This window comes from Macrobrachium rosenbergii, chromosome 4 (assembly GCF_040412425.1).
Source record: "Macrobrachium rosenbergii isolate ZJJX-2024 chromosome 4, ASM4041242v1, whole genome shotgun sequence".
Classification (NCBI taxonomy): Eukaryota; Metazoa; Arthropoda; class Malacostraca; order Decapoda; family Palaemonidae; genus Macrobrachium; species Macrobrachium rosenbergii.
The window spans coordinates 42955412-42967419 of record NC_089744.1 but is presented as its reverse complement, the minus strand read 5'-3'; the positions used below and the strand labels follow the sequence as shown (position 1 = coordinate 42967419).

At 36.6% G+C, this 12008-nt stretch overlaps 1 protein-coding gene across 2 annotated transcripts in view; it reads right to left on the bottom strand.

Annotated features, from left to right (window-relative positions):
- Positions 1–6765: 6765 nt before the first annotated feature.
- Kaz (Katazuke) overlaps positions 6766–12008 on the bottom strand; it is a 117975-nt gene continuing 112732 nt past the window's right edge. For both annotated transcript variants that reach the window (XM_067095754.1, XM_067095748.1), the window contains one exon: positions 6766–8450. In XM_067095754.1, the coding sequence (XP_066951855.1) occupies positions 8349–8450 (102 nt within the window). In that variant the 3' untranslated portion in view covers positions 6766–8348. The remainder of the gene's footprint in view (positions 8451–12008) is intronic.

Genomic DNA, 12008 nt, shown 5'->3' with positions numbered 1-12008 from the left:
TCATTCTCTTTTTTGTTTGTGTGATTGTGTGTTATACTGTGCTATCTGTGTGTTTTTTCATTCCCAGAAAATGCAAACCCATGAATCATCTAAGCAATCTAGGCCTCAGAGAAGATGCCCGGGTATTGGTAATAACCCACGCTCTTGTTATTTAGCCACACTGGATACAGACCCACATACCACTTGTAACAGATGCAGATCTAATGACTGCAATGTAAGTAATCCCCGTTCTGAGTGTCGTAATTGGTCTCCAGAGCAATGGAAGAGTTTTGGTAAGAAGAGGAGATATAGGAGAGAATTGGTTGCACTGTCTTGGGAGGATTTCGTGCCTCCAATGGCAGCAGATGCTGTTCTACCTCTTCCATGCCAAATTCTCCTCTTGTTCCATCTTCTTCTAAGGAAGATTTTACTCCTCGTTCTTTTATTGCTTCATCTTTAGATGATTTGAGGAGGGGTTTGGGTGATCTTGTAATTGATGTAGCTGCTCCTGTTCTTTGGGGGGGGAGGTTCCCCCACCTTGAGGGATGATCCAGCTCCTCCTTTTATTTTCCCTGATATACAAACCAAAGCCAAAGCTAGGATTGGTCACTGACATTTACTAACAAGTAATCAACTGGTAGCTAAAATGGGTGAATGGGGGAATACCTCACTCACCTGCCATCATCAAGCACTTTTTTCCCTCAGCTTCAGGGACAAAGTCAGGTGGTTGAGGTAGGTAATACAACAAAAGGCTCTGGTTTGTGTACCTAGGAATATTACAAATTACTTTAAACTTTTGTTATTAGTTCCTTCAACAACACAAAAAGTCATCACATTCAACAGAAAGTTGAAAATTGACCTGGAAATGGCACAATCCCAGTCACAATTGTGAGCATGTGGGCAATGACTCTCCTAACCTCCTATTCAGTCTGGCACATGGATGAAAAGTGAGACGGCCCTGCTCAAATAAGGAAATCTTAAGAAAGCCAAGTGCAACTTATACAAGTCCCAGGGTAGCTATGGTTGATATGATTAATGGGCTCAGAATATAGCTCTGTGGCAGAATGTCACATCTTATCTGCTGAAACTCTAAGATCGATTACTTGATTAAGTAGCCAACTGCACTTGCTCCCAGTTTGGCATGTACTTGGGCAGACCTGGGTGATCACACAAACTGTTAAGCAGCCACCAAGTCACATGGAGGAGGAGTCTAGGAACCTGTAGGTAATGTTCTTCTGGTAAAATAGGGCGCAGACAGCTGATGCTTCACACAAAAATCACCCATGTCACCAAAAGTTACTCTCACATACCCCTTGACTTTGTGAATTTTTATCCACACTGTACAACAGTATCTGCAAGAAATACTGTAAGGTCATTTGACACATCACAAAGTCAGAAAGAAAAGGGTATGCTGGTCTTACCAACAGGCACCAACACTCCATCCTATGAGGCCAAGTCCTACTTTGGTAGCGTCTACAGCTCACACTGGGCAGAGAAGCCTCCTCTGGTCAACCTGTAAGGTTCAGAACTTTTGAGCCCTGGGTTTCCACCATACACCCGGAACTATGAGAGATATTACCGCTGCACAGTTCGCTCACTAAACACCCACAACATCGGCAATATCCTTAATTACAGTTTCCACCTTATGCAGAGCAATTATCTGCCTTATTTTCTCACTTGACAAGAGCTTACTGCAGTTCATTATAAGAAAAAAAGCACTAAATAGGGGCTATATAACAGCAAACACACGAGTCCATGCAGATGAAAAAATTTGGTAAACAATCCACTATTACTGACTGCCAGTGACTAAGAACTTCTACCACTCTCAGGGAGAGAGGAGTGGGTTGCCAGATGTCACCTGACAGTGCCTACTCTTCTTCCAGTAATAATATCTTCAGAGGGAGGTTAGCATATTTGGAAAAATGCATAGGTGCCGCCCACCCAACCCACAGAGACTGTACATACCTTGTCAAGATACTGTACTCTGCTGATGCCCATGATTCCAGAATCATGTACCCGTACATCTGGAGTTCCAAATGAACCAAATGCCAGCTGATGGTTTGTTCAAAGAATTTTCTGGCATTCATGGGTGCCATACAATCAGTAACTATGGTGCAAACAACCTGTCTCCTTGTGCAACCTTTGATAAAGAGAACAAACCATGTAAGAGGGTAATGGTGACTCAATCCCATGACTTTTGGGAGAAGCACAGGCCTAGCCTGATTGCTCACATGAAGGCAGCATGACTGGTATCACCAGTACTAGTTGAATGCACCAAACGGTGGACAACCCGTTCAAATAACAGTTCTGAGCTATGTCTGGCACTGCACATACACAGAAATTGAGGGTAACAGTGACTGTTCCCTGCATGCTTCAGGAGAAGCTAAGGCCAAGTATGCCTGCCCACATGACAGCAGCACGATCAGTACCACTGGTACTGGCTGTATATGCTGAGCTCCAAATAACTCATTCATGGAACCAAGTTCCAAGCCATGGTCATCTGCCCCGTTAAACTCCTTGAGTTCAATGAAAGCAAATGTGGCGAACCACTAGCAGACTAGGATGCAACATAACTGTGCACAAACTGAGCATCCCGGCACCTTTAAGCACTATACAAAGGAGGCCTTTGCACAAGAACCCTACCTGCATATGCACAACCCAAGGACTGTACACACACTGAGTGAGAGGGTGGTGCTTACACTACCACCCATACTTCAGGAGACGCGTAGATGTACGAGTGGGGGCAGTCATTTTGTCTGAAGAGACATTGGAGACTCAAGGTACCAGGCACCCACTTTCTGCTCAAGCATGATTCAGAGACTGCTTACTGGCAAATCTAGATGACAATGAAGACTCCACAATGCATACTTCGGGAGAAGCATGGGGCAAGAGGATTACTGTACAACTTCTGTACGTACATCAACAGAACCATGGCCTTGGAGGTTTGTCCAGGCCTCTTTGTAGGTGCATATTTTGATTCTTGAACTGATAACTATGGGTATCTTACTACACGTAAGATACCCATGGGTCAAACAAAAGTGACCAATGCTACGTAGAGTCTAGACTTAAAATTACTTGTGTATCATTCTTGTTGATATGATGAATTCCATATTCCAACACTGGGCTTGATATGTTTTAATCTGTTACATTATGTTCACTAGCAGGAACATCTACAATGTCATCATCATAGGTATAATAACTGTTATTTTAACCATACACAATGGCCATAATTAGCATGGAATGCTCTGCCTGATATCTGGCTTGTCAGTAGTTAATAAGGAAGGATTCTTCACCTACAATCAAGCACTGTTATATGTAGTTTTATGAAAAGCCAATGCAGCTCCTTCAAATCTTTAGTGAGTGTAATGTAGGAGGGTTATTCTTTTAGCATTGTTACGCTGAGAAATGTCTGATTTTGCAGACAGTGTAGTTTTTTCAAACTTCTCAGCATTCCACTAAGTTCCTATTTAGTAATATTATGAGTACAAAACCTTCTCTATGACTGACTTCAATTACTCTCACAATAAAAATAAAAGATAGTCAAGTAATTCAAGGCTGTAATCCTGAATCCTTTTCCCAGGTTGATTTTTTGGTAATGAACATGATTTCCATCCAAAACTGATCCACCATCCCCTTCCAGCTGTATCATTACTCGTCTGACTTCACTGTCACTTGAATGGAGGCACAGTCATTCATCATTTGTTTAATTACAATATCATTTAACCTTGTGAATCATTAATCCAGTTGAGGATGTTCACTTCACAAATACACTAACTCAGTGATTGAAAATTATCCAAAAGACCACACGGCTGTCTACTTGAAGTCTGGCTTTGTTCCTTCTAGTTTTTCACTGTAGCAATCTCAACTCACGTTTAGAAGTTGGGCACTGGCCAAAAGATTGATTCCATGCTATACTCTGATCTCAGGCATGAATTAAAATTCAGTGCAGAACTGGCAGACTGGTTAGTTTTGTGAGACTCAGCTTTCCACCTTATTAGTTCCTTCTTCCTGGACTCAAATGCTCCCATAACTGTGGTCCCAGATTTGTTAAGACCAGCTTTTCCACCATTGTCAGGTAAACCACTGACATACCCATGCCCATAGTCTCCCTCTGTTATAGCAGTTCCCATCTTGTTCATAATATGATTTGACTGTGTCAGGTTTCCACCCCTTTTTTATCCATTATGAAGTTACAACCAAAGTTATGACTACCTCTACAGCATCTATCAGTGGTTACTATAAATGTGATTGGTCTCCACTCCTCATCTAGGGTGATCCGTCTCTGATAATGTTTGTACTCATGATATCCATCTCCACTTTGGATGAGGGTGTGTTGTGTCTTAACCAAGTGTAGCAATCTGCTGCCTGGATGAAGTTCATTGCCTGATATACTAGGTGTAATGTCTTCTTGGAAAGTAACTCAACATGCAAGCAATTGCTAGTATCAGGTAGGCTAACTCCAGTTACAAAGATTTGTAGAAATTAAACCTAAATGAAACTACAATACTATAATAAACAAAATAAGATCAAAGTTACAAAAACTGATTTTCCCTAAAAGAGATGATCAACAACAGCATATGAGGAGTAACTTGCCCCATACATAGCATAAAGAAAAGGTAACCTAGGCCATATAATGTGTTAAAATCAAGCACAGGAAATCTACATAAAACTGCAAATCTGCATGAACTTACAATAAAATTTGCAATATATATCTGAGTAATGCTTAGTGTGATCCTGGTTTTAAAGAAAGAAACTATTGTACTTTACATGAAACTAAACTGAACACTTAAGTGATAATCACTGACGCTTACATAAACAGAACAGAAAGCAGCTCATGTATAAATTAGGAATTTCTTTTCCTTCAAAAAAGCACCTGTATATTACTACAGAACTGTATATAGTAATTACATATACACTGCTGCGAACATCACAAAGTTCTTTTCAATACTGTGATCCTGGTTTTGAAGAAAGACAACAGTATATTTTAATCCTGGCTTTGAAGAAACAATAGTATTTTAAATGTATGCGTAAACATGCTACAACAAACTAAATTAATCTGGACAAATGTCATAATTACTGATGCTCACACATACAGAATACACAGCAATGCATGTATAAATTATGAATCTCTCTTGAGCAAAAAAGTGTTGATATATGTTACGAATATAAGAAAAAGTCCTTTCAAATATGAAACAATCACAAAATAAAATGCTTTGAAAGGAACAAATTAAATTGTGACAGCCAGAGAACACATCGGTTAAATGTTGGCCCAGATAACTGGGCCTAACATACAATTGACTGATTTCTAAGAGAAATACATTACTTAAAAATTCTGCATCTAGCATATTAGCCTACGAGAGGCTAACTTAAGTGCAAACATTATATAAAAACACGCATGAAAAAAGCTGATACTCCTCCTGTACAGGGGCAAAACAAAGTTAATACTAGAAAAAGTCTTCACTGCCTAAAAACCAGCCTCAGTTAGACAACAATAACTCCATATAGCCATAGTAAAAACAGTATCCCTAATGAGTTTTTTGTCTGGTAAACTATATATCAATATACTGTAAACACTTCATCTAAAATTCAGATTCAATAGTTAAAATTTTATCACACAGTACAAAGAATATCATCCACTAACAATGCAAGAAAAGCCAAGAATTATGGTACACAACTGACGTGTGAGACTAGGGGCCTAACCTGTGCTAGAGAATACTTACTGGAGAAATACTGTACCTTTAAAGGCATTAACAGGTAAAAAAGGTTGCATACTGTATGGACACATTCATTTTGCTATTTTGAATTTACTCCACTGATGCAGCACAAAATGAGACACTTGTTCGACATAAACTGACCCTTAACAGAATTCCTTAAAGAGTGAGAAACAACTCTCATTTCATTTCCTCCTCTCTTTGAACATCAGTTTCATAACATACAGATAAGTGTGGCTAATTAACAAAAAATGTAATGTCCTGATCTGACTAATTAATATCTAAATTATAGAACTAATTAGTCAAGCCATTAAATTTTGAATCACATTCATATATTTATCTGCATTAGTACAGTAATATTGCATGGGACATGTTTGTGATGCCTCTATTAAAAATTAATGTCATATATTTTATGACTTTTGGGTTTTCCTTTGATGTAATGTGAAAACCAAAAATCTATTTGTATGATGTCAGCAAATACACATATCTAATGTTAAACTGACAGTACATTTATTCTATACTTTAAATATACAGTACATAAAGCTTGTACAGATATATGAATTGAGGGCTGGGTGTGATTTTACCACTTGTAGAAGACATTATTACTGTTAGAAATTAATTTAAAGCGACCATCGAGTTTTAATTCCAGACTTTCATGGGACTTGCAAAAAGCAATTGGACATCTAGGAGGGAAAAGACAAAGGGACACAAATAAAAACGTTCCAAACACACCTCATTAAGTTGTAACCCCCACCATATGAGTTGTGTGGTACAACATTAATTACTTAAACACTGCAAGAGCTAATCTCTCTCTCTCTCAGTCCTCTTCCTTTACCTTACTAATTACTTTGCTTAAGGGAAACATTCAGTATCCTACTGTACACAATTAACCTACCATTTTGATAGATTGGGTTATGTTGTTTTGCATATACTTGTATGACTTTTTTCCTCCAAATCTTTGTTACAGAGTATTTAATGGTTTATTCTAGTTTCAGTTACACATTTTGAGTTTATGATGTATTTTGCTTAAAATATTGTATTAATAACCGATGAGAGCACTCAAGTTAAAGATCCATTTATAACATACCAGATTGTTTATTTTCAGCAAAACATTACTCCTTTAACATGGTTTACTTATTTTATTGTTTCCACCTTTCAGCTACTAATTTCACTATTATTTATAACCTAGGAAGGTTGGCTACTGCTAAAGTATAATTTCTACAAACTTAATTATTACTATAATTATAGTAATAATTAAGTAAATTAACCATCTCAAAATTATAATTCTTTACTTTCATGCAGAAGTCTAAGTATTTAAGAGAACAAAAGGGCTGTACAGCTATGATAATCTTATAAAATATGGCTCAGAAATATTGTAAGATAAACTGGACATGTTGAGGGAAGACAATTCCTTAAAGTATTTGTGTTCTCAGCAGTTCTAAAATAATATTTAAATTAATTTACTTTTGATACATACATTATGTTTCCTTTGATGTTTTATCTAGTGTTCTTGATAGTAAACTAGGTATACAAAATCCAACACTAGTAAATACCCTGAATGAACCATAAACATGTAAAAATATAAGACTTTAATAAAGAAAACTAAAAATAGTATGCAAACTTCACAAACACATGGTCTGTTTTGTCACTTCTGGTTTTATGCCATTTCCCTTCTTACAGTCTGTGGTTTATACTAACAGGTTTTGGTACCTATTTATGTCAAATATCTTTATTTAAAAATGTTGGATTAATAGCAATTTCAAATACCACTAACATTACTGGCAATGACAAAGAACCACGAAAAACGGAATAAAAACAATATTCTTTTCAGCTTTCAACATTTACAATACCTGAGTTTGGCTGTAATTTTTTATTCTGCAAATGTTCTTGATGAATTAAAAAGTTAAAATAAAAATCTACTGCAAATTAAAACAGACTGCAACTCATAAAAGACTTTAATGCAGTTCTGTACTTCAAATTGTAGCAATCCCCCACGTCAGCCCCTAAGTGTATTTGTATTGTAATATGAATGGTTTCTTCACATGACTGATGAGGGTTGATAACACACATTCATAGGGGGGGTAATATGCCAAATTATAATTATTATCCACATATACTTCAAGTTCTAAAAAAAACTGATTCTACTGTATGAAAAAATCCAAACAAAGCTTTACAGAAGCTCAAGGATTATCTTGCAGTCACTGGCCATATACCTCTAGCTTTAAAGAATACATCACTTCTGTGCATTGCACACTGCATGTACAATATGTACATTTTAATCTATATTTACATTTACAGCGTAGACAAATGTACTCTGAGAAAAGTAGTTTGCAATTATTCCCATACTCTGAGAAAAGTAGTTTGCAACTATTCCCAAGTAAAAAACTTTTATCCCATGAGTCTCCACTGAATTTGGTCTCCTTCCATAAAGATATGTAGATACAGATAAGTAAAGCCTTCCTTTAATCAGTCACAAGAGGCCACACCATGATTCTGATAAATGTTATAAACTTTATAGTATTATCTTATTTCTCCTTGTGATTTCATTATGGCAGCTTATGTGAGCAAATAACACTAAGTATATACAAAAAAAATCTGGTATTAATAAAGATATCACAAGGGAAAATAATGTATGATATCATAAAGGACAAAATCAATTCACATGACAAATACTTTCTCTGCTTCACTGATATTAAAAGTCTGCCGAGTGCGAGGACACACAATGGAACCATTGTTTTCATCAGCCATCTGCTGAAGTGCCTGGAAGACAAAGTTTACATTTGGCATTTTTAGTTTCACAGCTTTTCTTCAAGAGGTGTTTCTTACTGAGAGTTATAAGGAGACATGGACTTATTAGTTACAAAAGAATTATAAATACACTACAAGGAATTCTAAGGCTTAGTCTAAATATCATAAGTATTCAACACTTTTCAATACAGGCAGTCCCCAGTTATTGTCAGGGGTTCCGTTCCAATGGCGTAACGATAAGCAAAAATTGCCGATAACTGAAAATCGACACAGATAACTGGGTATTGGTGCCAATAACCGGAGATCGGCTCCTCTGTTAGGTATTTATCAGTGCCAATACCTGATTATTGCAATGATCAGTGGAAATCAGCACATATTTTCGTCACCAGACAAGCCCCGTAAAACCGGATCGCCGATAACCGAGCCTGCCAATAACCAGGGACTGCCTGTATTTCATTAATTTTGAGAAATAGTTTCTCCTTACAAAGAGCCTTATTACAGATACCATATAGAGTTTTACCTAACCACCTTATTAAATTTCATAGGGTGAAAATGAAAGGCTCACTCTTGAATGGTGAAAAAATTAACTTGGAAAATCACACCTTCATGAAAATTCAGCTACTAGATGGACTACTGACAAAATTTTAGACAAAATTCACTAGGATTTACATTAATGTTTTGTCATTTCAACAATCACATGAAATGTTCTATTGTCTAATGTTCTACTATATTCCTAATTCTTTTAACTGCTTTGCGTGGGGTAATCATCAAATGTTCATATGTGTGTGGCAAAAGCAACAAAGTGCTTGGGTGGGTCTTGTCCAACCAGATATGGCCAAAGAGCCAATAAGAGCAGCATTTTCAATACACAAAAAAGACTAATGCTTGAAAGGTCAATGAAAGAGGATCTGATTAGTCACAATGGCAAAAAATCTGTGATATACAATTTAGACCTGTACTTCTCTCCACAATTGAGGTATGGACACTTTGGAAGAAAATTAAATTCTGACATGTTAAAACATTTATCCCATCCGTGGGTAAGGTATAGAACAATGGAAATATTGTATTCCCAAAGAGGAAATAGCCAAAAGACTTGGTGATCTGAGGTTCTGACATAATGACAATAAAAAAGGAGCAGTTATGGAGTTAATTTAGAGCCAGACTACAAAGAAAGAATTTGTTAGACTTTTTCATAGTTTGTGTGTGTTATTTACTGCTTCAAATCAATAGCCAAATGCTTAAGTGGTACAATCCTAAGCCTGTTTTATTTACACATCCTATAATTAACATAAAACTGCAAAACAAGAGTACTGTACTAAACTACACAAGTATTTCACATTTCTGCATAATATTATGCAAAGCATGCATGTGGTATGTCAATTATGAGTACACAAGCATGTGGCTTTGAAAAGTATGTCTTCCATTAAGCATGGGTAAGACTTTCAAAAAAAAAAAAAAAAAAAGAGAGAGAGAGAACTTCAACTTGTAGGATTTTTGCTCCAGCCAAACTAAAGTTTAATAACTTACATGGCAGCAAGAAGACTGGCAATCTCTGTACTTTACTTACACCAACATTATGGAAAACCCTTTCCATCTTCTGGGCTGCATAACCATGAAAATCATGAAATTTTACCACCTACAAACTTGCTTAAATAGCTAATATGTTAATAAATTTTTAGTTAAATGATACAAGTCAATTCTTAAGCTATATGTAAAATGAAAACTATATTGGGATATATAGATATATATATAAAAAAAGTATACTGTACATACAAAGGTACAGGCAGACACACTGTTAAAATGTGTGGCCGGTACGATATAGGCTTTGAAAAGAATACTAAGAGAGAGAGAGAGAGAGAGAGAGAGAGAGAGAGAGAGAGAGAGAGAGAGAGAGAGAGAGAGAGAGAGAGAGAGAGAGAGAGAGAGAAAGGGGGGGGGGTTAAGCAATTGGCAGTTAGACAATGTGTAATAGCGTGAAAGTAGTTTAATAATTTCAGAGGGCGACAGTTTCTTGACAGAGATTCTAAAATGAAAGGCAAATGGTGGTTTGAGAAAGAATTTTGGAATTATTGTACAGAATACTGATTTTACATCAATTTGAATTGTTTTTTATTAATGAAAATTCTATTGATTTCAACACAGTAGTGCAATGACTGACACTCATATGGGAATCAAAGTAGACTTTCAGCAATTACTGAGTAGACCCAACATACCTGTAATTTCCAAAATTGCATTTAAGAGTTGTATATATATATATATATATATATATAAAAAACAGGTCAACTCAGTGTTTACTGAAAGCCCTCACCAATTCTCCTAAGGGTGTCAGTCATCTCACTAGTTTTATTAAAAAAAATTTTTTTCAGCCATAAGAGATTATTCAAATTCATGTAAAACCAATATTCTCTACAATAATTTCAAAATACTTTCTTGGAATCTTTACATCAAGAAACTGTCATCTTCCTTAAACTACAGGTTCAAAATCCCTTATCAAAAACCCTTGGAGCCAGTTGTATTTCAGTTTCCAGATTATTTGGATTCTGGAACTGAAGCTTGCTCCCCAAGTAGGAGCTGGGTGAGCTTTCATTTTTAATAGATTATACTAGGCTAGGCTTATTATATCTGTCTTTGTTTCAATAGATTCCACTGATAATACTTATTACAACTATCCCAAGTTAGCTTTTGACTAATAATAGGCCTAAAAGTACAGGTTCAGTAAACTAAACGAAAACTGTCAAACATTCAACGACGTTTATCTAACTTTAAGCTTGTCTAATGATTTGTTATTATCATCTCTTATACAATTAACTACTATTTCAGGCAAAACATTGGCATAACCAAAAGTAAGTACTAGTATAATGACATAAACAGCCAAATCAAGAAACAGCTGTTTGTCTACATTAGTTACCATAACTATTGCAGGTTTAATAAGAGTTGCATTTTTATGTTAAGTTCAATTTTTTAGGTGCTTACCCTCTATCATTTGCTTTATCTGTGACTACTTGTTAACGAACGCTCCCAACAGTTACCCCTACTCTTTGGAGGGTCGGGGTAAGACAGCGACTGTTTTGGTTGTCATTCTTCTCTAAATCTCTTAAGAAGGGAGGAGGGAGGGATCTTGCTGATAGAGGATAAGCACCTAAAAAACTGACTTCACCATAAAAATCAATATTTTTAAGGTGAAACGAATCCTCTGTCATTTGCTGACTTCAACAATGTGTGCTGGACGAGAGTAAGAGATTTCCCTATAACCAAATTACCAGATATTAGAAATATGAAATATTCTTATCAGTGCTCACCTGATGAATACAATCCCCTGGGAAGTACTTGTCAGAGAGGTGGAATGTGGACCCTGAATATAGCCACTGGTTGAGATTCTGCAATGCAGAATGCCAAGTTGGGCCTCTGTGCCTCAAGCCTGCAGAGCTAATGGGAGTTAAAACCACAACTAAACATGATCCCTAAAGAGTTACCACCTACCTAACCAAGTTGCTGTGGTACCTCACACCCAAAGCAGCACCACCATTTTGCAAGAAAAGGTGGTTCTTGATCAGCTCGGAGTAGCTTTCT